The sequence below is a fragment of the Coregonus lavaretus genome (assembly GCF_964263955.1).
Source record: "Coregonus lavaretus genome assembly, chromosome: 9".
Lineage (NCBI taxonomy): Eukaryota > Metazoa > Chordata > Actinopteri > Salmoniformes > Salmonidae > Coregonus > Coregonus lavaretus.
The window spans coordinates 6,331,983-6,358,321 of record NC_139996.1 but is presented as its reverse complement, the minus strand read 5'-3'; the positions used below and the strand labels follow the sequence as shown (position 1 = coordinate 6,358,321).

Here is a 26,339-nt window from a genome sequence, read left to right as displayed (position 1 = left end):
CTGTTTAGGGCCAAATAGCATTCTAGTTTGCTCTGTTTTTTTGTTTGTTCTTTCCAATGTGTCAAGTAATTCTCTTTTTGTTTTCTCATGATTTGGTTGGGTCTAATTGTGTTGCTGTCCTGGGGCTCTGTGGGGTCTGTTTGTGTTTGTGAACAGAGCCCCAGGACAAGCTTACTTAGGGGACTCTTCTCCAAGTTCATCTCTCTGTAGGTGACGGCTTTGTTATGGAAGGTTTGGGAATCGTTTCCTTTTAAGTGGTTATAGAATTTAACGGCTCTTTTCTGGATTTTGATAATTAGCGGGTATTAGCCTAATTCTGCTCTGCATGCATTATTTGATGTTTTACGTTGTACACGGAGGATGTTTTTGCAGAATTCTGCATGCAGAGTCTCAATTTGGTGTTTGTCCCATTTTGTGAATTCTTGGTGCAGGAATACAGGTGCAGGAATAATTAGCCAATTAACTTTGTACAGAAAATAACAAAAGGGATGTTGACATAAAGACTTGACTATATCAAAGATATTCTCAGTATAAACTATTCAAACAACAACTCATTGCCTATAACAAAACTCAGGCATGGCTCTACTCTAGCCAACCGATTACATACCTAGCCTGCTCTCCCACCAGGCAAAGGCCAACTGACCACCTAAGTACTCTTTCCAGGAACCCTTTAGCTAGGAATGTTCCATCATGATAGCCCACAATACATTTCTACCATAAATGCATAATTTCACATGGACATCCCATAACATCATAAACACCGGTTTACATAAACCCACACTTCAATAACTTGTGCCTTAACTTCAAGTCGATTGTTATTCTAATAATATATTTCACATTGCTAGAGCATGTACCTTTAAATGGGCAGCTTGATACATGGTAGAAACATGGTTAACAAGTTACAATACTGGCGGGCGCAACAATCACTTGACTTTGGTGCCTTATGTCAAAGCATTGTTGGCAAACGGAATGCGCAACGGTGACGGGGTGTGGATTTCAGGTGACAATACAAGTTGAAACCTATTGTCCTAACACCTCCTTGTAGTCTATCGCTGACTTCTTGCAGTGATGTGGTTTACTGTTATACGTCTTCCAGTGTGTCTGTTTGGGCCTAAACCTCATCTCTCCATCCACCCTAACTGTGATTATACTGAATGCAGCCACAGAGGCTCACCCAGGCCTGAGATACCATCACTCACAAGGACACAATCTCCCTCTTCAAATAACGCTCCTCTTTTATGATGTCGCGCTACCTCTTTTACATTTTTGATAACCTACCCCATTATATATTTCACAGAGAACATTTCATTTTATTAAGCCATTCGTCAACCAACCGACGGCAGGAGTGAGGCTGGAGAGGGGAATCATGTATTTTTAATCCAACAAATTGAGCCTGTTTCACATGAACCTCCTCTTCCTTCCCTTGTCCCTGTGACTGAAGCGCCGTCTTTCCCCGCTGTAGTGTTATTACGTCCATTCGTTTTACCTCGCCCCGGGTTTGAGACCTAAGGCGCAAACTCCGCCCACCTGGTGCACCGAGGAAGATCAAACAAATGCACACATTCCTTTTCCAGGTTGGTGCTTGGATCTGATTGGTCCTTTTGCAGCAGCCGTAGAGGGTTCAGAATGGTTAAGTATCTTTGCATAGCTTCACCATTCCTATAATGAATCTACAGGGTTTTAATAATCTTGGCCTTTTCACACTGCATCAACCGTCGTTTCTGGAACCGTGCTGGAAACGATTCGCTCCCGTACCCCTTCTCCTTGGGCCCTCTGTCTCTAAACCTGCATTGACTCACTGTGGCCGTAGCTAGACATGCATTGACTCACTGTGGCTGTAGCTAAACCTGCATTGACTCACTGTGGCCGTAGCTAAAACTGCATTGACTCACTGTGGCCGTAGCTAAACCTGCATTGACTCACTGTGGCCGTAGTTAAACCTGTATTGACTCACTGTGGCTGTAGCTAAACCTGCATTGACTCACTGTGGCCGTAGTAGCTAACAGGGTGTAGTAACATCAGTCAGTGGTGTGTTTTCTGTTCTCTTTAGATAAACAGAGAGCTCTGGTGGAGTTGAACAAACCAGTCTGGCAGCAGTGGTACAGTCCAAAGACTAAACCTCCTGAATGGTACCCTATCCCCTTTATAGCGCAATAGTTTTGACCCTATGGGGCACACTGACACCAATGGGCCCTAGCCTGAACATCTGCTCTGTTTCTACTGAGAACTGTCTAACTGGTGTTGTCTGTGTCCCAGATCTGTCTCTAGTTGCCTGGTCCCAGATATGTCTCTAGTAGCCTGGTCCCAGATCTGTCTCTAGTAGCCTGGTCCCAGATCTGTCTCTAGTTGCCTGGTCCCAGATCTGTCTCTAGTAGCCTGGTCCCAGATCTGTCTCTAGTTGCCTGGTCCCAGATCTGTCTCTAGTAGCCTGGTCCCAGATCTGTCTCTAGTAGCCTGGTCCCAGATCTGTCTCTAGTAGCCTGGTCCCAGATCTGTCTCTAGTAGCCTGGTCCCAGATCTGTCTCTAGTAGCCTGGTCCCAGATCTGTCTCTAGTAGCCTGGTCCCAGATCTGTCTCTAGTTGCCTGGTCCCAGATCTGTCTCTAGTTGCCTGGTCCCAGATCTGTCTCTAGTTGCCTGGTCCCAGATCTGTCTCTAGTTGCCTGGTCCCAGATCTGTCTCTAGTAGCCTGGTCCCAGATCTGTCTCTAGTTGCCTGGTCCCAGATCTGTCTCTAGTTGCCTGGTCCCATGTCTGTCTCTAGTTGCCTGGTCCCAGATCTGTCTCTAGTAGCCTGGTCCCAGATCTGTCTCTAGTTGCCTGGTCCCAGATCTGTCTCTAGTTGCCTGGTCCCAGATCTGTCTCTAGTTGCCTGGTCCCAGATCTGTCTCTAGTTGCCTGGTCCCAGATCTGTCTCTAGTTGCCTGGTCCCAGATCTGTCTGGATGGCCCAAACAGACTTTCTCTCAGGCTGTGTCTCTGTTTGTCTAGTTGTTGCACATCGTTTCCGTTCATTGCTCAAGCCGGGCTTGTGGCATTCTCTTACCTAATACCAAAGTTGCAGGGTCTGGATTCACAAAACATTTCTTAAGGTTTTCAAAATCCAGACTCAATGCATGGCTCACCTAGTCTCAACCTGCTTCCAAACAGCAGTACAGGGGAAGGGGGGGGGGGGATAATGCACCAAATGTAAATATTGAACAGCCATGCATGTCCCCATCTGTAGCCTATTGGCTGTCTTGACTGAGTCTGCTTCTGGCACCAATAACATCCCTTCTCCTTCTATAGCAGCTCCTTTATTGGTCACTTAGCAGGATGTTACAGTTTAGCACCAGCTCTATGTCTAACTATCTATACCTTTCAGTGCCAATACGACTGTGATGACAATTTGTAAGTCGCTCTGGATAAGAGCGTCTGCTAAATGACGAAAATGTAAATGTAAATGTACCAACAGATGTCGTCCCGAAGACTTGGCCATTTGAACTTGTTTATGCCATGGCATTGCATACACTTAACTTTCACACTGTGCCCTTCTGCATCCATGATGATACCTGGGTATGCTTCATTGTCATAATTAATGACGCACCACTCTCCAATGTGCTTTACCTCAATCATTTCTGGTCTCCTAGGATTATCTGGTGTCTTTCCACATGCTGGGGACTTGTCAGATGAAACAGGAACATTAGCTAGAGTGACCTCTTGAAGGTTAAAGCAGGGGCAGTCCAAAACACCTTCCTCCCTTTTACACAGACATGAAATGTCTCTGTATTTCATTTGGCCGGGTGTCAGACTGATAGCTTGGTGGATTCTCATAGTGCCTTTTATGGCAGCTATTGCAGGTACCTCAGGCTTTGATTCAATATCCCTCTCTGGGATGAAGAACAGCTCGACAGATGTGTCCAGGCTTTTCAGCTTGTTATACAAGCTCTGGGCATCAGGAATGTCTCCTCCATGGGCTACAATCCGGTCTGCTGACCTCTTGAGGGCCCCACCCACAGGGCCCCACCCACACCGTCTGGTGCCCCCTTCCCATGATTAGCCTCAAAGAAAGTCCACGTTATTTCTTTGAAGCCATACTTGTAGGGTTCCGTTGAGAGGTAGAAGAAATTTCCCTTTTGTCGATACTGCGTTGCAGGCCCATCGCTGAAAAAATGAAGTGTGCTGACTTGAGGGTGTCGTTCTCTCACTACCTTCAGAACTGGATCAAGGTGGGCCCAGATGGCCACAGGGTCGTGTCTTCTGGAGGGTGATATGGAGCAGAAGGTGTGTGGCGCTTGTTCACCAGTGGTGTAGAGCACTCCAGTGTGCAGACTGGCCTGCTTGTGTGAGCCTCCAAAATGCACAGATTGTATTTCTTCGCTGTACTTACATGAGTAATTTTCGCTAAAATCTATATGCAAGAGGGACTCATTGTGCTTCAGACTCCTCCTGAGCTCCCTGTAGGCATCAAACTGCCATTTAATGTTGAAGACATGGCTCCTAAAATGGAGAAGCCTCTCCTGGAAATCTGTGTTAAGCCAATGATCTAACCTGGAGGGCCCTGGCTCATGCTGATTTTCAGGAGTTTCAGCAGGGGAGTTGGGTGGTGTCTCTGACTGTAGCAAAGCACTGGCCCTGTTTCTGGCTCTGGCTTGACTTTTTGCCTCTCTCCATTTCTTTCTTTTTGCCCTCTTCTCTCTCTCACTGAGCTCATTGACACCCTTCTTCTTTCCAGTCTCTCTGTCTTTTTTCCATTTGACCCTTTCTTTCTCAAGGTACTTTCTTCTTCTGTCTGGGTCAGCATCACGACGTTCCCGATATCTCCTTGCTATCTCAGCTCTTTTTGATCTCATTCCTTGAAAAAGACGATTCAAAATGTTCCCTTACACACTTTAATTGGCAGTCCCGGTAAACTAGGCTTGCATTATCAAACTAGGTTTGCTGATACCGATATCGCCAAAAGAATTGTCCATATTGTCCATTCTTACTATGTATAGCATGTACTGTTATAAAATGTGTGTAATAGCTGTTGTAATATGTGTAACATTATCAGTATGTGGCCTAAACTATGCACATGTCCTTCCTGTCATGAACCATGTCCACCCTGTCATGGAAGGCTTGCTGACAGGGTGGACAATGACAGGGTGGACATTTTTGGCTAATGTTAGCATTTAATGAGCACATGGTGGACCTTCACTTAGCAACATACTACAGTTAGCAAGCTGACTGTGTACAAATATATTTCAAAGTTCTGATAGGTTTTTCTATCAATTGATATTTCACTATGACAGAGTGGACATGTTAAGCTTGACAACATCCAACTACACACATAATATGATGAAAATTATGAAACATAAGTGTAAATACTTACTCTGCAACTAGACACTGCTTCAGCCTTCATTGAAGAAAGACAAAATGCTTGTAGTGATGTCACTGAAAACATCAGTGGGTTTCTTAAAGGGGCAGTTACCCCATAATGACAGGGTGGACAGCAATTTCAGGGACACATGCAAAATGTTCAATATGATTATGAAAATACAATATACATGATCAAAATTACTTGTTTTATCAAATAACTTATTGTGGACAGTAAAACAATGTACATTTTTTTGGATTTAGTATCATTTAACCACTTATTACACACACTGTAGTTAGCAGAGCAGTGTGTGGGACATGCCAAAATCACGTACATCCAATGAAAAAAAATTAATAAAATGAAGGAAACACTTTTTTAGAGACTTATCATTCTATTGATATGTGTACAAATGTTTGGCCACTTATAATAAGACCTCAGACTTTCATTATTCTGCTACATTTTCATGATGACTGAGTGAGTCTGATGAGGACACCAAAGGCACCTCATAGTAATATTGACTCTTAAGTTACAAGCATTAACAAACATTCAATGGTATTAGTCCAAGCATATAGATCCCAAGATTAACTGACAACACAAAGCATGAACAAAGAGTTGCTTACTAGGCCAGAAGTTTAGGAAATGAGAATTGATCGTACAACCTTTCTCCATGGACTGGATACAGGATAAGAGAGATCATACAATCTTCCTCCATGGACTGGATACAGGATAAGAGAGATCATACAACCTTCCTCCATAGACTGGATACAGGATAAGAGAGATCATACAACCTTCCTTCATAGACTGGATACAGGATAAGAGAGAGATCAAAGGCATTTCATTCCATTTATAGCATCTGAAGGTGTGACCTTTCAACCCAAGACCAACCCCCCGTTGACCAATCAAACGATACCAAGTTTACAGTGTAGCCTGACCACCAAGGCCCAATCTCCACGGGGTGTCACAGCATTTAAATGTTTGTGTGGGGGATGAGACCAGTGTAAATCAGACATAATTCCTGAGCGGACCATACAACCTTTTTGCATATAGTAATTCAGAGTTCACCCTGTGCAGATACAAGTAACCACACAGATCATACATCCATGTAGATAGCACCAGCTTTATCCTCAGTGAACACATTTCAGATAGATTCCAGACATGGATAATATGGTATTATTCTATCACATTCAAATAGTCAGTCCTCTGAATACTGTAACAGGGAGAAACATGTTGGCCTCTCAGAGAGGGGAAGGGCTGACTAGTCCTTTGGCATTTTCCTCTGCCTTCTAACTCCAGGTGTCAGAGAGCACATGAATTAGGGCCAAGCCTGCACAATCCTGCAATTCTGTCACTGATACTCAAGGACACTCGTATTGAGTGAGTAGTGATTGACAGGTCTGTAAATAACAGAACCAGGATATCAAACTCAACTGAATCAGGCTGCTTTGACATCAGCAGGCGTGAAACAGAAAATACCAGTCAGTTTAGATTCCCGACCGTTCTGTTGGACTACTGCAGATTGAAGTGGACAGAACAAGTCAAGATGGATGAGCGCTGACTGAGATGCTGTCCTCCTGTATGGTGTACATTTTAGGACACACTCAGCCTCACGTCTCACCCCTTCTTGAGTCAATTGTCAAAAACATACTAAATACATGCAATCACTGTACTGTAAGTCATGTAGGATACGTGTCTGCTAAGTGGTACACATGACGATTGACTCAAGGAGGGGTAAAGCGTGGGGGCTGAGGATGTCCTAAAATGGGCACTGTCCACATTTGGGGCTGCGGCACTGCAGCTGCTGCCACCTGCAGGCCATGGCCCACTGGGCTGATTCTGCAGCATGATCTGCTGTGTGATGGATGGGGCTGACGCTCTGCAGTCAGGACCACCCAAACAGACTGACACAGGCAGGCCACTGCAATGAGAAGGTACTATGGTAGCTCAGCTCTAAAGGGTTATCTCAAATGGCACCCTATTCCCTACAGTATACTATATAGTGCACTACTTTTCACCATATAGAGTGCACTACTTTTCACCATATATAGTGCACTACTTTTCACTCATACTGAGGAATAGAATGAGAAGGAGAGGGGGAGAGAGACAGACAGAAACAGGGGGATTGACACACAGAAACAGGGGGGATTGACAGACAGAAACAGGGGGAATTGACAGACAGAAACAGGGGGGATTGACAGACAGAAACAGGGGGGATTGACAGACAGAAACAGGGGGGATTGACAGACAGAAACAGTGGGGGTTGACAGACAGAAACAGGGGGGATTGACAGACAGAAACAGGGGGGATTGACAGACAGAAACAGGGGGGATTGACAGACAGAAACAGGGGAGAGAGACAGACAGAAACAGGGGGGATTGACAGACAGAAACAGGGGGGATTGACAGACAGAAACAGGGGGGATTGACAGACAGAAACAGGGGGGGTTGACAGACAGAAACAGGGGGGGTTGACAGACAGAAACAGGGGGGATTTGACAGACAGAAACAGGGGGGGATTGACAGACAGAAACAGGGGGGATTGACAGACAGAAACAGGGGGGGTTGACAGATAGAAACAGGGAATTTGACAGACAGAAATGTGGGATTTGACAGACAGAAACAGGGGGGATTTGACAGACAGAAACAGGGGGGATTTGACAGACAGAAACAGGGGGGATTTGACAGACAGAAACAGGGGGGATTGACAGACAGAAACAGGGGGGATTGACAGACAGAAACAGGGGGGATTGACAGACAGAAACAGGGGGGATTTGACAGACAGAAACAGGGGGGGTTGACAGACAGAAACGTGGGATTTGACAGACAGAAACAGGGGAGGTTGACAGACAGAAACAGGGGGGATGACAGACAGAAACAGGGGGGATTGACAGACAGAAACAGGGGGGATTGACAGACAGAAACAGGGGGGGTTGACAGACAGAAACAGGGGGGATTGACAGACAGAAACAGGGGGGATTGACAGACAGAAACAGGGGGGGTTGACAGACAGAAACAGGGGGGATTGACAGACAGAAACAGGGGGGATTTGACAGACAGAAACAGGGGGGATGACAGACAGAAACAGGGGGGATTACAGACAGAAACAGGGGGGATTGACAGACAGAAACAGGGGGGATTGACAGACAGAAACAGGGGGGATTGACAGACAGAAACAGGGGGGATTGACAGACAGAAACAGGGGGGGTTGACAGACAGAAACAGGGGGGATTTGACAGACAGAAACAGGGGGGATTGACAGACAGAAACAGGGGGGATTGACAGACAGAAACAGGGGGGGTTGACAGACAGAAACAGGGAATTTGACAGACAGAAATGTGGGATTTGACAGACAGAAACAGGGGGGATTTGACAGACAGAAACAGGGGGGATTGACAGACAGAAACAGGGGCGATTGACAGACAGAAACAGGGGGGATTGACAGACAGAAACAGGGGGGATTTGACAGACAGAAACAGGGGGGGTTGACAGACAGAAACGTGGGATTTGACAGACAGAAACAGGGGAGGTTGACAGACAGAAACAGGGGGGATTGACAGACAGAAACAGGGGGATTGACAGAGCAAAATAGTGTTACACAGAAAATGAGAAAGAGGGGTAGAAAACAAGGAAGATAGAGAGAAAGCTGCCATGGCAACCTTCTAAAAATGTTAAAGCAGCGGTTAATTAACACCTAGAATGCTTACATAACTTTACGTAAAGGTGACATGACACCTGGATGGCTGCTAGCTATTGTAGTTCACACCTGCATGTATTTGTGGACTAGGGTCCACAGGGAGGAAGGCTCTGTCTAAGAAGGGAAACAAACACAGTTTCAGATACGTTCAGACATACATGAACTACAGAGACTATAGTAAAGGGAAGAGTATAATAGTATAAATATATAGTTTAGTAAAGGGAATACCTAGAGACCTGTGGCTGCCTGCCTGCCTGTGGTGGTAATTAACCGGGGAAAAACCTTGATATTTGTTCCATGAGCGATGAACAGTGTGGAGATAAAGTGCCTTTGGAAAGTATTCAGACCCCTTGACGTTTTCCACATTTTGTTACGTTACAGCCTTATTCTAAAATGGATTTAAAAAAAAGAAATTCTCAGAAATCTACACACAATACCCCACAATGACAAAGTGAAAACAGGTTTTTAGAAATTTTAGCAAATGTATACAAAATTAAAAACAGAAATACCTTATTTACATAATTATTCAGACCCTTTGCTATGAGACTTGAAATTGAGCTCAGGTGCATCCTGTTTCCATTGATCAGCCTTGAGATGTTTATACTTGATTGGAGTCCACCTGTTGTAAATTCAATTGATTGGACATGATTTGGAAAGGCACACACCTGTCTATACAGTGGGGAAAAAAAGTATTTAGTCAGCCACCAATTGTGCAAGTTCTCCCACTTAAAAAGATGAGAGAGGCCTGCAATTTTCATCATAGGTACACGTCAACTATGACAGACAAAATGAGATTTTTTTTTCCAGAAAATCACATTGTAGGATTTTTAATGAATTTATTTGCAAATTATGGTGGAAAATAAGTATTTGGTCAATAACAAAAGTTTCTCAATACTTTGTTATATACCCTTTGTTGGCAATGACACAGGTCAAACGTTTTCTGTAAGTCTTCACAAGGTTTTCACACACTGTTGCTGGTATTTTGGCCCATTCCTCCATGTAGATCTCCTCTAGAGCAGTGATGTTTTGGGGCTGTCGCTGGGCAACACAGACTTTCAACTCCCTCCAAAGATTTTCTATGGGGGAGACTGGCTAGGCCACTCCAGGACCTTGAAATGCTTCTTACGAAGCCACTCCTTCGTTGCCCGGGCGGTGTGTTTGGGATCATTGTCATGCTGAAAGACCCAGCCACGTTTCATCTTCAATGCCTTTGCTGATGGAAGGAGGTTTTCACTCAAAATCTCACGATACATGGCCCCATTCATTCTTTCCTTTACACGGATCAGTCGTCCTGGTCCCTTTGCAGAAAAACAGCCCCAAAGCATGATGTTTCCACAGTAGGTATGGTGTTCTTTGGATGCAACTCAGCATTCTTTGTCCTCCAAACACGACGAGTTGAATTTTTACCAAAAAGTTCTATTTTGGTTTCATCTGACCATATGACATTCTCCCAATCCTCTTCTGGATCATCCAAATGCACTCTAGCAAACTTCAGATGGGCCTGGACATGTACTGGCTTAAGCAGGGGGACACGTCTTGCACTGCAGGATTTGAGTCCCTGGCGGCGTAGTGTGTTACTGATGGTAGGCTTTGTTACTTTGGTCCCATCTCTCTGCAGGTCATTCACTAGGTCCCCCCGTGTGGTTCTGGGATTTTTGTTCACCGTTCTTGTGATCATTTTGACCCCACGGGGTGAGATCTTGCGTGGAGCCCCAGATCGAGGGAGATTATCAGTGGTCTTGTATGTCTTCCATTTCCTAATAATTGCTCCCACAGTTGATTTCTTCAAACCAATCTGCTTACCTATTGCAGATTCAGTCTTCCCAGCCTGGTGCAGGTCTACAATTTTGTTTCTGGTGTCCTTTGACAGCTCTTTGGTCTTGGCCATAGTGGAGTTTGGAGTGTGACTGTTTGAGGTTGTGGACAGGTGTCTTTTATACTGATAACAAGTTCAAACAGGTGCCATTAATACAGGTAACGAGTGGAGGACAGAGGAGCCTCTTAAAGAAGAAGTTACAGGTCTGTGAGAGCCAGAAATCTTGCTTGTTTGTAGGTGACCAAATACTTATTTTCCACCATAATTTGCAAATAAATTCATAAAAAATCCTACAATGTGATTTTCTGGATTTTTTTCCCTCAATTTGTCTGTCATAGTTGACGTGTACCTATGATGGAATTACAGGCCTCTCTCATCTTTTTAAGTGGGAGAACATGCACAATTGGTGGCTGACTAAATACTTTTTCCCCACACAGTATAAGGTCCCACTGTTGACAGTGCATGTCAACACAAAAACCAAACCATGAGGTCGAAGGAATTGTCTGTAGAGCTCTGAGACAGGATTGTGTCGAGGCACAGATCTGGGGAAGGGTACCAAGGTCCCAAGAACAGTAAAAGGCTCATGACTGCCCGCTTGGAGTTTGCCAAAAGGCACCTAAAGGACTCAGACCATGAGAAACAAGATTCTTTGGTCTGATGAAACCAAGATTGAACTCTTTGGCCTGAATTCCAAGTGTCACGTCTGGAGGAAACCTGGCACCATCCCTACGGTGAAGCGTGGTGGTGGCAGCATCATGCTGTGAGGATGTTTTTCAGTGGCAGAGACTGGGAGACTAGTCAGGATCGAGGCAAAGATGAACGGAGCAAAGTACAGAGAGATCCTTGATGAAAACCTGCTCCAGAGCGCTCAGGACCTCAGACTGGGGTGAAGGTTCATCTTCCTACAGGACAACAACCCTAAGCACACAGCCAAGACAACGCAGGAGTCCTTGAGTGGTCCAGCCAGAGCCCGGACTTGAACCTGATCGAACATCTCTGGAGAGAACTGAAAATAGCTATGCAGCGACGTTCCCCATCCAACCTGACAGAGCTTGAGATGATCTGCAGGTGTGCCAAGCTTGTAGCGTCATATCTAAGAAGACCCGAGGCTGTAATCGCTGCCAAATGTGCTTCAACAAAGGACTGAGTAAAGGGTCTGAATACTTATGTAAATGTGATATTTCCTATTGTTTTATTATATAAATTTGCAAAAATGTATACAAACCTGTTTTTGCTTAGTCATTATGGGGTATTATGTGTAGATTGATGAGGGGAAAAAAACGATTTAATCAATTTTAGAGTAAGGCTGTAACTTAACAAAATGTTGAAAAAGTCAAGGGTCTGAATACTTTCCGAAGGCACTGTAATTTAGAGGGTGGAGATGATTTAATCACTGTAGTGATTTCCTCATGACCTCCATATCACAGAAACATGATAAGCGAATCAATGCAGTAAACACACCTAGCACCTGAAACCTGGCACCTGGCACCTGGCACCTGGCACCTGGCACCTGGCACCTGGCACCTGGCACCTGGCACCTGACACCTGGCACCTGGCACCTGGCACCTGTCACCTGACACCTGGCACCTGACACCTGCAACCTGCAACCTGCAACCTGGCACCTGGCACCTGGCACCTGACACCTGAAACCTGTAACCTGACACCTGGCACCTGGCACCTGGCACCTGTCACCTGACACCTGGCACCTGACACCTGCAACCTGCAACCTGGCACCGGACACCTGGCACCTGTAACCTGGCACCTGGCACCTGGCACCTGGCACCTGGCACCTGGCACCTGGCACCTGGCACCTGGCACCTGGCACCTGGCACCTGATGCCTAACACCTGACACCTGTCACCTGGCACCTGATGCCTAACACCTGACACCTGACACCTGGCACCTGGCACCTGGCACCTGATGCCTAACACCTGACACCTGTCACCTGGCACCTGTCACCTGGCACCTGGCACCTGGGACCTGGCACCTGACACCTGACACCTGACACCTGACACTTGGCACCTGACACCTGACACCTGGCAGCTGGCACCTGACACCTGACTTGACCCTTCATTCACCTTCTCACTGCACAGCCTGCAACTTATGTCCAGACATAACAACAACAAGTAAATACATCAGGGCTGGATGAGGGCTGGGTGAAGGCAGGGTGAAGGCAGGGTGAGGCTAGGGTGAGGGCCAGGGTGAAGGCCAGGTTGAAGACAGGGTGAGGGCAGGGTGAGGCTAGGGTGAGTCCAGGGTGAGGCCAGGGTGAGTCCAGGGTGAGGGCAGGGTGAGGCTAGGGTGAGGGCAGGGTGAGGCCAGAGTGAGTCCGGGGTGAGGCCAGGGTGAGACCAGGGTGAGGGCAGGCGGAGGCCAAGTGTGAGGGCAGGGTGAGGTCAGGGTGTCACTGACAGAAACTTGTCAGACTCAACGTTATGTGACCGGAATTGACCTCAATATTTTACTTGTACAATGGGTTAAAGTTATGTTAAGTCATATCCCAGTTTACCTATTTACTTATGGCCCTGCCTACACCTAACAACTTGTTTTTTTAATTATATGAGCAAAAAAGATTCAACTTTATTTGGAACGGCAAGCCAGACCAAATTAAACGGGCCTATTTATATATTTATAGAATATGAATTCGTGGGCAGAAATGATTAAATATTAAAGCATTGGACCTCTCACTAAAGGCTTCAGTCATACAAAAACTATACTTAAATCCAAACTGGTTCTCTAGCAGATTAGTAAGAATGGCTTATGCTGTGTTCTAGAATGGTCTTTTTCCCTTTATTCAGATTACATCCTCTCACTTTCAGTTATTTGACAATGAAATCATCTCGAAAATATTGCTATTTTTAAAACAAGCTAGAGAAAGCTGGTTGTAATTTCAGTTTAATCCACCAGAAAAGACAGAACAAATATTACAACAAATATTATGGTTAAACTCAAATATACTAATTGATCAAAAGAAAACATTATTTTTTGAAGAAAAATAAAAACAACTGTATAACCTTTGTACATTTTATAATAAATAGGACTGCTGGAGTTATGTCACACATGCAGTTAACAAAAATACAGTATATGGAAATGTCTGCTTTATCTAAAATTACAACCAACTGATTGCAGCATTACCGCAAAAATGGAGGAGGCAAGTGGAAGAGGGAGAAGGTAAGGAACTTGTCTGTCGGCCCTCCATTATAGACAAAAATTGGTTAAAGAAAAATGTGATAATTAAAAAAGTTTAACAGTTTAATTTAAGGACCAAAACATTGACAGCTGCACCATTGTCACGACTTCCTCCGAGGCTGCCTCCTCTCCTTGTTTGGGCAGGCTTCGGCGTTCGTCGTCACCGGCCTTCTAGCCACTGCCGCTCCTCATCTCATCATTCCATTTGTTATGTCTTGTTTATTACAGACACCTGGTTCATATCCCCTCATCAGTACCTGTATAAGTGTTCCCTCTGCCCCCTTGTCTTTGTGTGTGATTGTTCATTGTAGAGGATATGTAGCTCGGTGGAGCTAGATTTGTATTGTGTATCGCCGGGATATTCACCCGTCTGCCTTGTTTTCCCCAGTGCGCCGTTTTACTGCACTGGTGTGTATTACACATTGCTGCGTACCTCTGTTTATTTGAATAAACCATTTATTCCGTGATTTCCTCTCCTGCGCCTGATTCCGTCCAACATCACCCGCTACAACCATACAGATTGCAAAATAGTTGGGAAGAGATTTTTGATGTACCGATTCCATTATACAAAATTCTTGCAACCAATAGAATGTTATATGTATATGTATATATATATATATATATATATATATATATATATATATATATATATATATATATATATATATATGGGGGATACAACCATCCCAGCTCTGTAGATTTTGCTGCAAAGAGACAGAATCATTAGATCACTTGTTTTGGTACTGCCCATATGTAGCTTGTTTTTGATCGTTGGTTCAGGAATGGAGAATGGAAGAATTGCATCACTTACATGGAGCTAACTCTGCAAATAGCACTGCAGGGTGATTTAAAAAGTCACAGTCAGTCGATCAATACTATAATAATACTCTTAGCAAAAATGCTTATCTTTAATTTACAATCTGTAGAAACTATGAGAATAGAAAGGTTCAGAACTTTTGTGAAACATCACAGCACAGTGGAAAAATATATGGCAATTATAAATTCAAACTGAATGGTCTTCAGAGATGGGAGGGGTTGAGGGTAGCTGAAGGTTAGGACTGAAAACAAACAAAAAAGGTAACTAATGTAAAATATACTCTGACCGTAAAATGTATAGAGTACGTATAAGATGGAAGTAGAAGCCTAAGTATTGTTGTCCATTAGTTTACTCCAATTAGGGGAGGGGTGGTAGGGTTAGGGGGAAAATAATAAAGAAGGAAAATATAATAAATAAAAAATACATGCAAATATACACTACCAGTCAAAAGTTTGGACACACCTACTCATTTAAGGGTTTTTCTTTATTTGTACTATTTTTTACATTATAGAACAATAGTGAAGACATCAAAACTATGAAATAACACATATGGAATCATGTAGTAACCAAAAAAGATTATTCAAAGTAGCCACCCTTTGCCTTGATGACAGCTTTGCACACTCTTGGCATTCTCTCAACCAGCTTCATGAGGTAGTCACCTGGAATGCATTTCAATTAACAGGTGTGCCTTGTTAAAAGTTAATTTGTGGAATTTCTTTCCTTCTTAATGCGTTTGAGCCAATCAGTTGTGTTGTGACAAGGTAGGGGGCTATACAGAAGATAGCCCTATTTGGTAAAAGACCAAGTCCATATTATGGCAAGAACAACTCAAATAAGCAAAGAGAAACGACAGTCCATCATTACTTTAAGACATGAAGGTCAGTCAATAAGGGGAAAATGTAAAGAACTTTGAAAGTTTCTTCAAGTGCAGTCGCAAAAACCATAATGTGCTACGATGAAACTGGCTCTCATGAGGACCGCCACAGGAATGGAAGACCCAGAGTTACCTCTGCAGCAGAGGATAAGTTTGTTAGAGTTACCAGCTTCAGAAATTGCAGCCCAAATAAATGCTTCACAGAGTTCAAGTCACAGACACATCTCAACATCAACTGTTCAGAGGGGACTGTGTGAATCAGGCCTTCATGGTCGCATTGCTGCAAAGAAACAACTACTAAAGGACACCAATAATAAGACCTGCTTGGGCCAAGAAACACGAACAATGGACATTAGACCGGTGGAAATGTTTCCTTTGGTCTGGAATCCAAATTTAAGATTTTTGGTTCCAACCGCCGTGTCTTTGTGAGACGCACTGTGGGTGAACGGAGGATCTCTGCATGTGTATTTCCCACCGTAAAGCATGGAGGAGGAGGTGTTATATTGTGGGGGTGCTTTGCTGGTGACACTGTCTGTGAATTATTTAGAATTCAAGGCACACTTAACCAGCATGGCTACCACAGCATTCTGCAGCAATACGCCATCCCATCTGGTTTGGGCTTAATGGGACTATCATTTGTTTTTCAACAGGACAATGACCCAACACACCTCCAGGCTGTGTAAGGGCTATTTTACCCAGAAGTAGAGTGATGAAGTGCTGCATCAGATGACCTGGCCTCCACAATCCCCCGACCTCAACCCAATTGAGATGGTTTGGGATGAGTCGGACGGAGAGTGAAGGAAAAGCAGCCAACAAGTGCTCAGCATATGTGGGAACTCCTTCAAGACTGTTGGAAAAACATTACAGGTGAATGCTGGAGAGACTGAAAAGATTTGGCATGGGTCCTCAGATCCTCAAAAAGTTCTACAACTGCACCATCGAGAGCATCCGGACCGGTTGTATCACCGCCTGGTATAGCAACTGCTTGGCATCTGACCGTAAGGCGCTACAGAGGGTAGTACGTATGACCCAGTACATCACTGGGGCCAAGCTTCCTGCCATCCAGGACATATGTAATAATAATAATAATATGCCATTTAGCAGACGCTTTTATCCAAAGCGACTTACAGTCATGCGTGCATACATTTTTGTGTATGGGTGGTCCCATGTACTGGGCGGTGTCAGAGGAACGCCCAAAAAATTGTCAAAGACTCCAGTCACCCAAGTCATAGACTGTTCTCTCTGCTACTGCACGGCAAGCGGAACCGGAGTGCCAAATCTAGGACCAAAAGGCTCCTTAACAGCTTCTAACCCCAAGCCATAAGTCTGCTGAACAATTAATAAAATGGCTAACCGGACTATTTACATTGACACCCCCCCTCTCCCCCTCCATTTGTTTTTACACTGCTGTTACTCGCTGTTTATTATCAATGCATAGTCACTTTACCACTACCTACATGTATAAATTACCTCGACTAACCTGTGCCCCCTCACATTGACTCGGTACCGGTACCCCCTGTATATAGCCTCGTTATTGTTATTTTATTGTGTTACTTTTTATCATTTTTTACCTTAGTTTATTTAGAAATATTTTCTTAACTCTTTCTTGAACTGCATTGTTGGTTAAGGGCTTGTAAGTAAGCATTTCATGGTAAGGTCTACACCTGTTGTATTCGGTGCATGTGACAAATAACATTTGATTTGATTTGATTGTTTTTAATACTTTACTGGGAAGCTTATCAGAAGTAGACTTGCTCATGTTATTTACAGTGGGGGAAAAAAGTATTTAGTCAGCCACCAATTGTGCAAGTTCTCCCACTTAAAAAGATGAGAGAGGCCTGTAATTTTCATCATAGGTACATGTCAACTATGACAGACAAATTGAGGAAATAAAATCCAGAAAATCACATTGTAGGATTTTTTATGAATTTATTTTCAAATGATGGTGGAAAATAAGTATTTGGTCACCTACAAACAAGCAAGATTTCTGGCTCTCACAGACCTGTAACTTCTTCTTTAAGAGGCTCCTCTGTCCTCCACTCGTTACCTGTATTAATGGCACCTGTTTGAACTTGTTATCAGTATAAAAGACACCTGTCCACAACCTCAAACAGTCACACTCCAAACTCCACTATGGCCAAGACCAAAGAGCTGTCAAAGGACACCAGAAACAAAATTGTAGACCTGCACCAGGCTGGGAAGACTGAATCTGAAATAGGTAAGCATCTTGGTTTGAAGAAATCAACTGCGGGAGCAATTATTAGGAAATGGAAGACATACAAGACCACTGATAATCTCACTCGATCTGGGACTCCACGCAAGATCTCACCCCGTGGGGTCAAAATGATCACAAGAACGGTGAGCAAAAATCCCAGAACCACACGGGGGGACCTAGTGAATGACCTGCAGAGAGCTGGGACCAAAGTAACAAAGCCTACCATCAGTAACACACTACGCCGCCAGGGACTCAAATCCTGCAGTGGCAGACGTGTCCCCCTGCTTAAGCCAGTACATGTCCAGGCCCGTCTGAAGTTTGCTAGAGTGCATTTGGATGATCCAGAAGAGGATTGGGAGAATGTCATATGGTCAGATGAAACCAAAATAGAACTTTTTGGTAAAAACTCAACTCGTCGTGTTTGGAGGACAAAGAATGCTGAGTTGCATCCAAAGAACACCATACCTACTGTGAAGAATGGGGGTGGAAACATCATGCTTTGGGGCAGTTTTTCGGCAAAGGGACCAGGACGACTGATCCGTGTAAAGGAAAGAATGAATGGGGCCATGTATCGTGAGATTTTGAGTGAAAACCTCCTTCCATCAGCAAGGGCATTGAAGATGAAACGTGGCTGGGTCCTTCAGCATGACAATGATCCCAAACACACCACCCGGGCAACGAAGGAGTGGCTTCGTAAGAAGCATTTCAAGGTCCTGGAGTGGCCTAGCCAGTCTCCAGATCTCAACCCCATAGAAAATCTTTGGAGGGAGTTGAAAGTCCGTGTTGCCCAGCGACAGCCCCAAAACATCACTGCTCTAGAGGAGATCTGCATGGAGGAATGGGCCAAAATACCAGAAACAGTGTGTGAAAACCTTGTGAAGACTTACAGAAAACGTTTGACCTGTGTCATTGCCAACAAAGGGTATATAACAAAGTATTGAGAAACTTTTGTTATTGACCAAATACTTATTTTCCACCATAATTTGCAAATAAATTCATTAAAAATCCTACAATGTGATTTTCTGGATTTTTTTTTCTCATTTTGTCTGTCATAGTTGACGTGTACCTATGATGAAAATTACAGGCCTCTCTCATCTTTTTAAGTGGGAGAACGTGCACAATTGGTGGCTGACTAAATACTTTTTTTCCCCACTGTATATTGGAGCTGATAGCGCACGGTGAGCTGCATACAGTGGACTTCCTACCAGGGCACACCGCCAGTGCTAACAGTGGAACTCTGGTTCATAGGCACATGATTACTGCATACAGTGGGGGAAAAAAGCATTTAGTCAGCCACCAATTGTGCAAGTTCTCCCACTTAAAAAGATGAGAGAGGCCTGTAATTTTCATCATAGGTACACGTCAACTATGACAGACAAAATGAGAAAAAAAATTCTCCAGAAAATCACATTGTAGGATTTTTTATGAATTTATTTGCAAATTATGGTGGAAAATAAGTATTTGGTCAATAACAAAAGTTTCTCAATACTTTGTTATATACCCTTTGTTGGCAATGACACAGGTCAAACGTTTTCTGTAAGTATTCACAAGGTTTTCACACACTGTTGCTGGTATTTTGGCCCATTCCTCCATGCAGAACTCCTCTAGAGCAGTGATGTTTTGGGGCTGTCGTTGGGCAACATGGACTTTCAACTCCCTCCAAAGATTTTCCATGGGGTTGAGATCTGGAGACTGGCTAGGCCACTCCAGGACCTTGAAATGCTTCTTACGAAGCCACTCCTTCGTTGCCCGGGCGGTGTATTTGGGATCATTGTCATGCTGAAAGACCCAGCCACGTTTCATCTTCAATGCCCTTGCTGATGGAAGGAGGTTTTCACTCAAAATCTCACGATACATGGCCCCATTCATTCTTTCCTTTACACGGATCAGTCGTCCTGGTCCCTTTGCAGAAAAACAGCCCCAAAGCATGATGTTTCCACCCCCATGCTTCACAGTAGGTATGGTGTTCTTTGGATACAACTCAGCATTCTTTGTCCTCCAAACACGACGAGTTGAGTTTTTACCAAAAAGTTCTATTTTGGTTTCATCTGACCATATGACATTCTCCCAATCCTCTTCTGGATCATCCAAATGCACTCTAGCAAACTTCAGATGGGCCTGGACATGTACTGGCTTAAGCAGGGGGACACGTCTGGCACTGCAGGATTTTAGTCCCTGGCGGCTTAGTGTGTTACGGATGGTAGGCTTTGTTACTTTGGTCCCAGCTCTCTGCAGGTCATTCACTAGGTACCCCCGTGTGGTTCTGGGATTTTTGCTCACCGTTCTTGTGATCATTTTGACCCCACGGGGTGAGATCTTGCGTGGAGCCCCAGATCGAGGGAGATTATCAGTGGTCTTGTATGTCTTCCATTTCCTAATAATTGCTCCCACAGTTGATTTCTTCAAACCAAGCTGCTTACCTATTGCAGATTCAGTCTTCCCAGCCTGGTGCAGGTCTACAATTTTGTTTCTGGTGTCCTTTGACAGCTCTTTGGTCTTGGCCATAGTGGAGTTTGGAGTGTGACTGTTTGAGGTTGTGGACAGGTGTCTTTTATACTGATAACAAGTTCAAACAGGTGCCATTAATACAGGTAATGAGTGGAGGACAGAGGAGCCTCTTAAAGAACAAGTTACAGGTCTGTGAGAGCCAGAAATCTTGCTTGTTTGTAGGTGACCAAATACTTATTTTCCACCATAATTTGCAAATAAATTCATTAAAAATCCTACAATTTGATTTTCTGGATATATTTTTCTCAATTTGTCTGTCATAGTTGACGTGTACCTATGATGAAAATTACAGGCCTCTCTCATCTTTTTAAGTGGGAGAACTTGCACAATTGGTGGCTGACTAAATACTTTTTTCCCCCACTGTACAATAGCTGTAGGATCAGCAGAGGTATTCAGGGCAGTTAGGGGGACATAAATTAAGTTACTTACATTGTGTCTGCCAACGCCCCTGCGATAATGTACATTTGATGCAGCATTATGACAACTCAGTGTCACAATGGTAGGGATTAACTGAGCTTGTCTTGGGTCATTGATAAGTCATCGCAGTGCTAGCTGTGCCACTAGAGATCCTGGTTCGAATCCAGGCTCTGTCGTAGCCGGCCGCGACCGGGAGACCCATGGGGCGGCGCACAATTGGCCCAGCGTCGTCTAGGGTAGGGGAGAGAATGGCCGGCAGGGGATGTCGCTCAGTTCGTAGAGCATGGCGTTTGCAACGCCAGGGTTGTGGGTTCGTTTCCCACGGGGGTATGAAAAAAAATAAAAAAAATAAAGTAATGTAAGTCGCTCTGGATAAGAGCGTCTGCTAAATGACTAAAATGTAAATGTAATTGTCTCAACGCAGCCTTGAAATGCTTGGACAGAATCCAGGAGTCAAGATGATTTGGATGGACTCTGTCATTCCTGTAGAGTATCTTCTGTTTCCAGAAGGTGTCAAAGTTATCTATAAAAGTGTTTCCAACAAAGCTACAGTAATCTTTTAGCCAGGTGTGTAATGCCAGTAGCCTGCTGAATCTTTCACACCCGCGGCCCAACGATGGTACCGGACATGAAATGATTGGCCGCCTTTTGGAATCTTTCAGTGCTAGAATCAGATCTTTAAAATCCCTTTTCAGAAGTTCAGAGCTAGCTCTCCTGATGTTGTTTGACCCCACATGGACTACGACACCGTCAGCTCCCAGAATCTGTTGTAAAACGGTCGGAAGCAGCCTTGTAATGTCCTGTACTTAAGGTGCTCCTGGGTAGCACAGGGTTTTTGGACTGGGAGCCGAGATGTTTCTCAACATAGAGCTGCCGATGATGACAGCTAGTGAAATAGCCGAGGAGGTCCAGTCGTTCTTTCGCCTCGAGTGGTTTAGAAGACCCCTCGAGGACCGAAAGGTGGTGGGGCCCAATGGACCCGAGCCGGCTGTAGTTTCCATTGTGGATGATGAATGGGCTGGTCTCTCAGGCAGCGTCACAGTTTGATGAAGGTGGGAGCTCTGAGGATCTGAACCCGAGGAAGAATCCACCGGAGAGGGAGACAGACCAGAGCGGCGTCCAGCTACTGGGGTAGAAGAAAAATACAAAGTAAGCGGGCGTGGATTCCCCAGTAGCTTGTGTAGGTTCGCTACTTGTTTGCTAAGAGTAGCAACTTCTCCCCTGTAGTCCTCTGCAAGCAAACAGTTGCTACATTGAAAGTCTGGGCGGTCCACATTGTCCCGGAATAAAGCAAAGTAAACAGCTCCTGCAGCGTTGAAAATGTTCAATAGCGACCTCCATTTGAGACTTCCGAACCAGCTAGGCTAGCTGGGTTTCCGCGTGTCTCTCTCTTTTACATGGAATCAGGCAGGCAGATAGCAGCTAGCAGCTAGCAGATAGCAGATAGCAGATAGCAGCTAGCAGATAGCAGATAGCAGATAGCAGCTAGCAGCTAGCAGATAGCAGCTATCACAGCAACTGAGCCCAAATGAGCCGCGGGTTCCCAAAAAAAGTATATAAAATCACACTGTCACAACTTTACAAAAAACAGTAAACCGAGGTCTCTCGTTAGGCGTTCAGCGTTTCAACAACATACGTTGTGCTCAGATGACGTCAGATGTTGGGCTGAGGGTGTGATTAATAAGGCCCTGACTTATTTAATAATAATGTGTGTGTGTGTGCCCGCCCGTGTCCTACGTATGTAATAATTGAACATCCCCATTCTTGCTTGTTCTCTTAATCAGTAGAGTGGAGAAAAACTAAATAAAAGCTTTCAAACAGCATCCTGAGCAACAACATATTACCATACCAGAGGGTACATTGAGGAAATTCACCATTCCCTTAGTATGACACTGCAAAGAAGCATGTTGTAGACAGAATATTACACTGCAAAGCCTTCCTGGCTTAATTGAACCAATTGAATAATTGCAACAGTGCAAACCCCGACCACCTGGCACTCCAGACAGGCTAAATCAAACACAGTATAAAAAAAAAAACATTTTTAATAGTATTTGAACCCAGGTCTGACGATGGAACTATACTGGCGCCCTGCCGGCCCTTGCCTGTTATACTATTCTTACCACTGCTATTATCATATTCAAACCAACAGTCAGGGCCAGCCATCACTGTTATTTTGGGAGCAATTGGGGTCGGTCCGGGGTCGGTCCAGGGTCAGTCCGGGCGAAGTGGACCCAAAGTGGTCAGTGATGGCTTTTCTTGGGAGGAGGACGTGTTATTACTGGACTGAAAGCTGAAAGCTGAGCACTCCGTCCTCTCCTCATCCAGGCCAGTCAATCTGAAACCAAACTGATGGAGGCTTAGACTGGGTCAAATGACTTTCTAGAGGGGTTAGAGAGGGGACTGTTACTCACAGGCTAGTCATGGAGACAGAGAGGAGAGAGGAGAGAGGAGAGAGGAGAGAGCAGAGAGCAGAGAGCAGAGAGGAGAGAGGAGAGAGGAGAGAGGAGAGAGAAGAGAGAAGAGAGCAGAGAGCAGAGAGGAGAGAGGAGAGAGCAGAGAGCAGAGAGGAGAGAGGAGAGAGAGAGAGAGAGAGGAGAGGGGAGAGAGAAGAGAGGAGAGAGCAGAGAGGAGAGAGAGAGAGAGAGGAGAGAGGAGAGAGGAGAGAGAGAGAGAGGAGAGGGGAGAGAGAAGAGAGGAGAGAGCAGAGAGGAGAGAGAGAGAGAGAGGAGAGAGGAGAGAGGAGAGAGCAGAGAGGAGAGAGCAGAGAGGAGAGAGGAGAGAGGAGAGAGAAGAGAGCAGAGAGGAGAGAGGAGAGAGAAGAGAGGAGAGAGAAGAGAGAAGAGAGGAGAGAGGAGAGAGGAGAGAGGAGAGAGAAGAGAGGAGAGAGGAGAGAGAAGAGAGCAGAGAGGAGAGAGGAGAGAGGAGAGAGGAGAGAGGAGAGAGGAGAGAGCAGAGAGCGGAGAGGAGAGAGAAGAGAGGAGAGAGAAGAGAGCAGAGAGGAGAGAGGAGAGAGAAGGGAGCAGAGAGGAGAGAGGAGAGAGGAGAGAGAAGAGAGAAGGGAGCAGAGAGGAGAGAGGAGAGAGAAGAGAGCAGAGAGAAGAGAGGAGAGAGGAGAGAGGAGAGAGGAGAGAGAAGAGAGAAGAGAGGAGAGAGGAGGGAGAAGAGAGAATAGAGCTCTCGTTCTTCAGTTTTGTCGTCCTCTCGACTGGTGTGTCTGTCTGATAATAATGTAGAACGATAATAATAATAATAATGTTGTCTGAACGAGGTGAGGAAAAGGAAAAATAAGTGTTCTCTGTTCTCCAGATCTCTTCTCTCCACGTTGAAAACTACTGTATGATGATGAGTAGACCTATTGAGATCATTGCAATAGCAATAAAACAGATATACTATTATTACTAAAAACCTTGGATGGCTCGTTTATTTTGTCACATTTATTTACAGAAAAGCACAACTTTCCCCATTCAAGAGAGTGAAAGGCAATGACATTATATTCATCCCCGCAAAACACAGACCGTAGACGTTGTGTTTACACAGCCAGCCTAACACTTCAGCTACGCTGTACGTGTCACTCAATGTCACGTTCTACCTGCTACACAGAAACCAACCAAAATCAACTTTATTTCTGATTATTTCAATTCACAAGATAGAATGAACGTGCGCGTCAGCCATCAAGAATTGAAGCTTGCTGATTGGACGCAATGCAGTGCGAGCGGCACAGTAGTGTCAAAGCTAAAATACCACCCCTGCAGAATTAGCTACTCAACTCGACCCTGCCTACCCAATGGCAGTTCGGTTATTCCCTGTCCCTAATCCCTACAGGTCTGATAGATGCCGCTCTGCTAGTCTACAGCCAGGGACTGTTCCTCAAACTCGACAGTAAGGGCCTTACGGTGAAGTGGGCGATCTCCGAAGTCGAACCTTATAAACCCGGCGCCTTCTCAGGATTGTCCTGGCCAGAGTTTCAACTTTAGCACACTTTAAGCGGGTCGCCCTCTTCTGGGTTGGCTTTAGCCCAGAGACACCCCTCCCTATAAGTCCTACCAATGCACTCAGTAACTATAGTCGGGTCTCAGGTTCCTTTATACCAGCCACTCGTGTTCCTGATAGACTAACTAACCAGATGCTGAAAACCCTCAATGAATCCAGTCTTTATTAGATACATAGAGTAAAATGACATGCGCTGGTAGGACTCTTTGATGACACAGGGTTTCAGAACAATAAAGCAGGACTCTGATGACACAGGGTTTCAGAACAATAAAGCAGGACTCTGATGACACAGGGTTTCAGAACAATAAAGCAGGACTCTTTGATGACACAGGGTTTCAGAACAATAAAGCAGGACTCTGATGACACAGGGTTTCAGAACAATAAAGCAGTACTCTTTGATGACACAGGGTTTCAGAACAATAAAGCAGGACTCTTTGATGACACAGGGTTTCAGAACAATAAAGCAGGACTCTTTGATGACACAGGGTTTCAGAACAATAAAGCAGGACTCTTTGATGACACAGGGTTTCAGAACAATAAAGCAGGACTCTTTGATGACACAGGGTTTCAGAACAATAAATCAGGACTCTTTGATGACACACGGTTTCAGAACTATAAATCAGGACTCTTTGATGACACAGGGTTTCAGAACAATAAAGCAGGACTCTTTGATGACACAGGGTTTCAGAACAATAAAGCAGGTTTATTAAAAATTCCAGAAACAGGCATAAAAAACCCCAGATCAATCAATCAATCACAAATCAATATCACCAATCAATGATAGACAAACATCAACAGTAAATTAAACTGATAGACCCCTGCAGCGCTCTTAAATAAACCCTTATTGGGATGCCAATACAATATTTTTTTGTCTATTAAAATTTGAAGAGATGCACAATATTTAATAACAAGAAAAACGGTTTCTTACCTTCTACAACTTTATTAACTGTTTTTTTTTGGCTCCTCCCTCAGGATGATCAGTCCCTCAGATGGCGTCTAAAAACTCGAACAGCTACTTTAACACACTTCTACCAATGATAACCTTAAAGATTCCTCCTAGAATATTACTTTAACTGAGTATAATAAAAATCCAAATTTGAGTATAATAAAAATCTAAATATATTTTAAGCTAAAAAGCTATAGCAAAAATCTTCTTCCAGCAGTCGACAGGGTTCTTCTAGCAAGCTCAAGAGAGTTCTCTTGTCTTATTTTTCTTATTTTCTTTGATCAATTCCCTCTCAATGTTCATTCTTCTTTGTTCTCCGTTTCTGTGTGAAAGTGAAACTTCTTCATGAAGTGTGTGGGTGGGCGAAGGCAAGTGTGTCTCTAAAATGTCACAGAGAACTGGGCATTAACCCTACTACTCTTGTCAGTAGCTTTCATTGATTTCAAAGGAAGCATTCCCTCAATGGCTGATGGCTGATGATAATGCCCCACGACCGATGGCTGATGATAATGCCCCACGACCGATGGCTGATGATAATGCCCCACG

At 44.5% G+C, this 26,339-nt stretch overlaps 1 protein-coding gene across 1 annotated transcript in view; it reads left to right on the top strand.

Annotated features, from left to right (window-relative positions):
• The window catches only part of LOC311134838 (HMG box-containing protein 1-like), a gene marked incomplete at its 3' end in the record, with an annotated part of 53,429 nt that extends 28,598 nt beyond the window's left edge, over window positions 1-24,831 (top strand). Inside the window, exon 6 of the mRNA XM_084168617.1 lies at window positions 24,680-24,831. Within this exon, the coding sequence (XP_084024743.1) occupies window positions 24,680-24,831 (152 nt within the window). The remainder of the gene's footprint in view (window positions 1-24,679) is intronic.
• Between the last annotated feature and the right edge of the window lie 1,508 nt (window positions 24,832-26,339).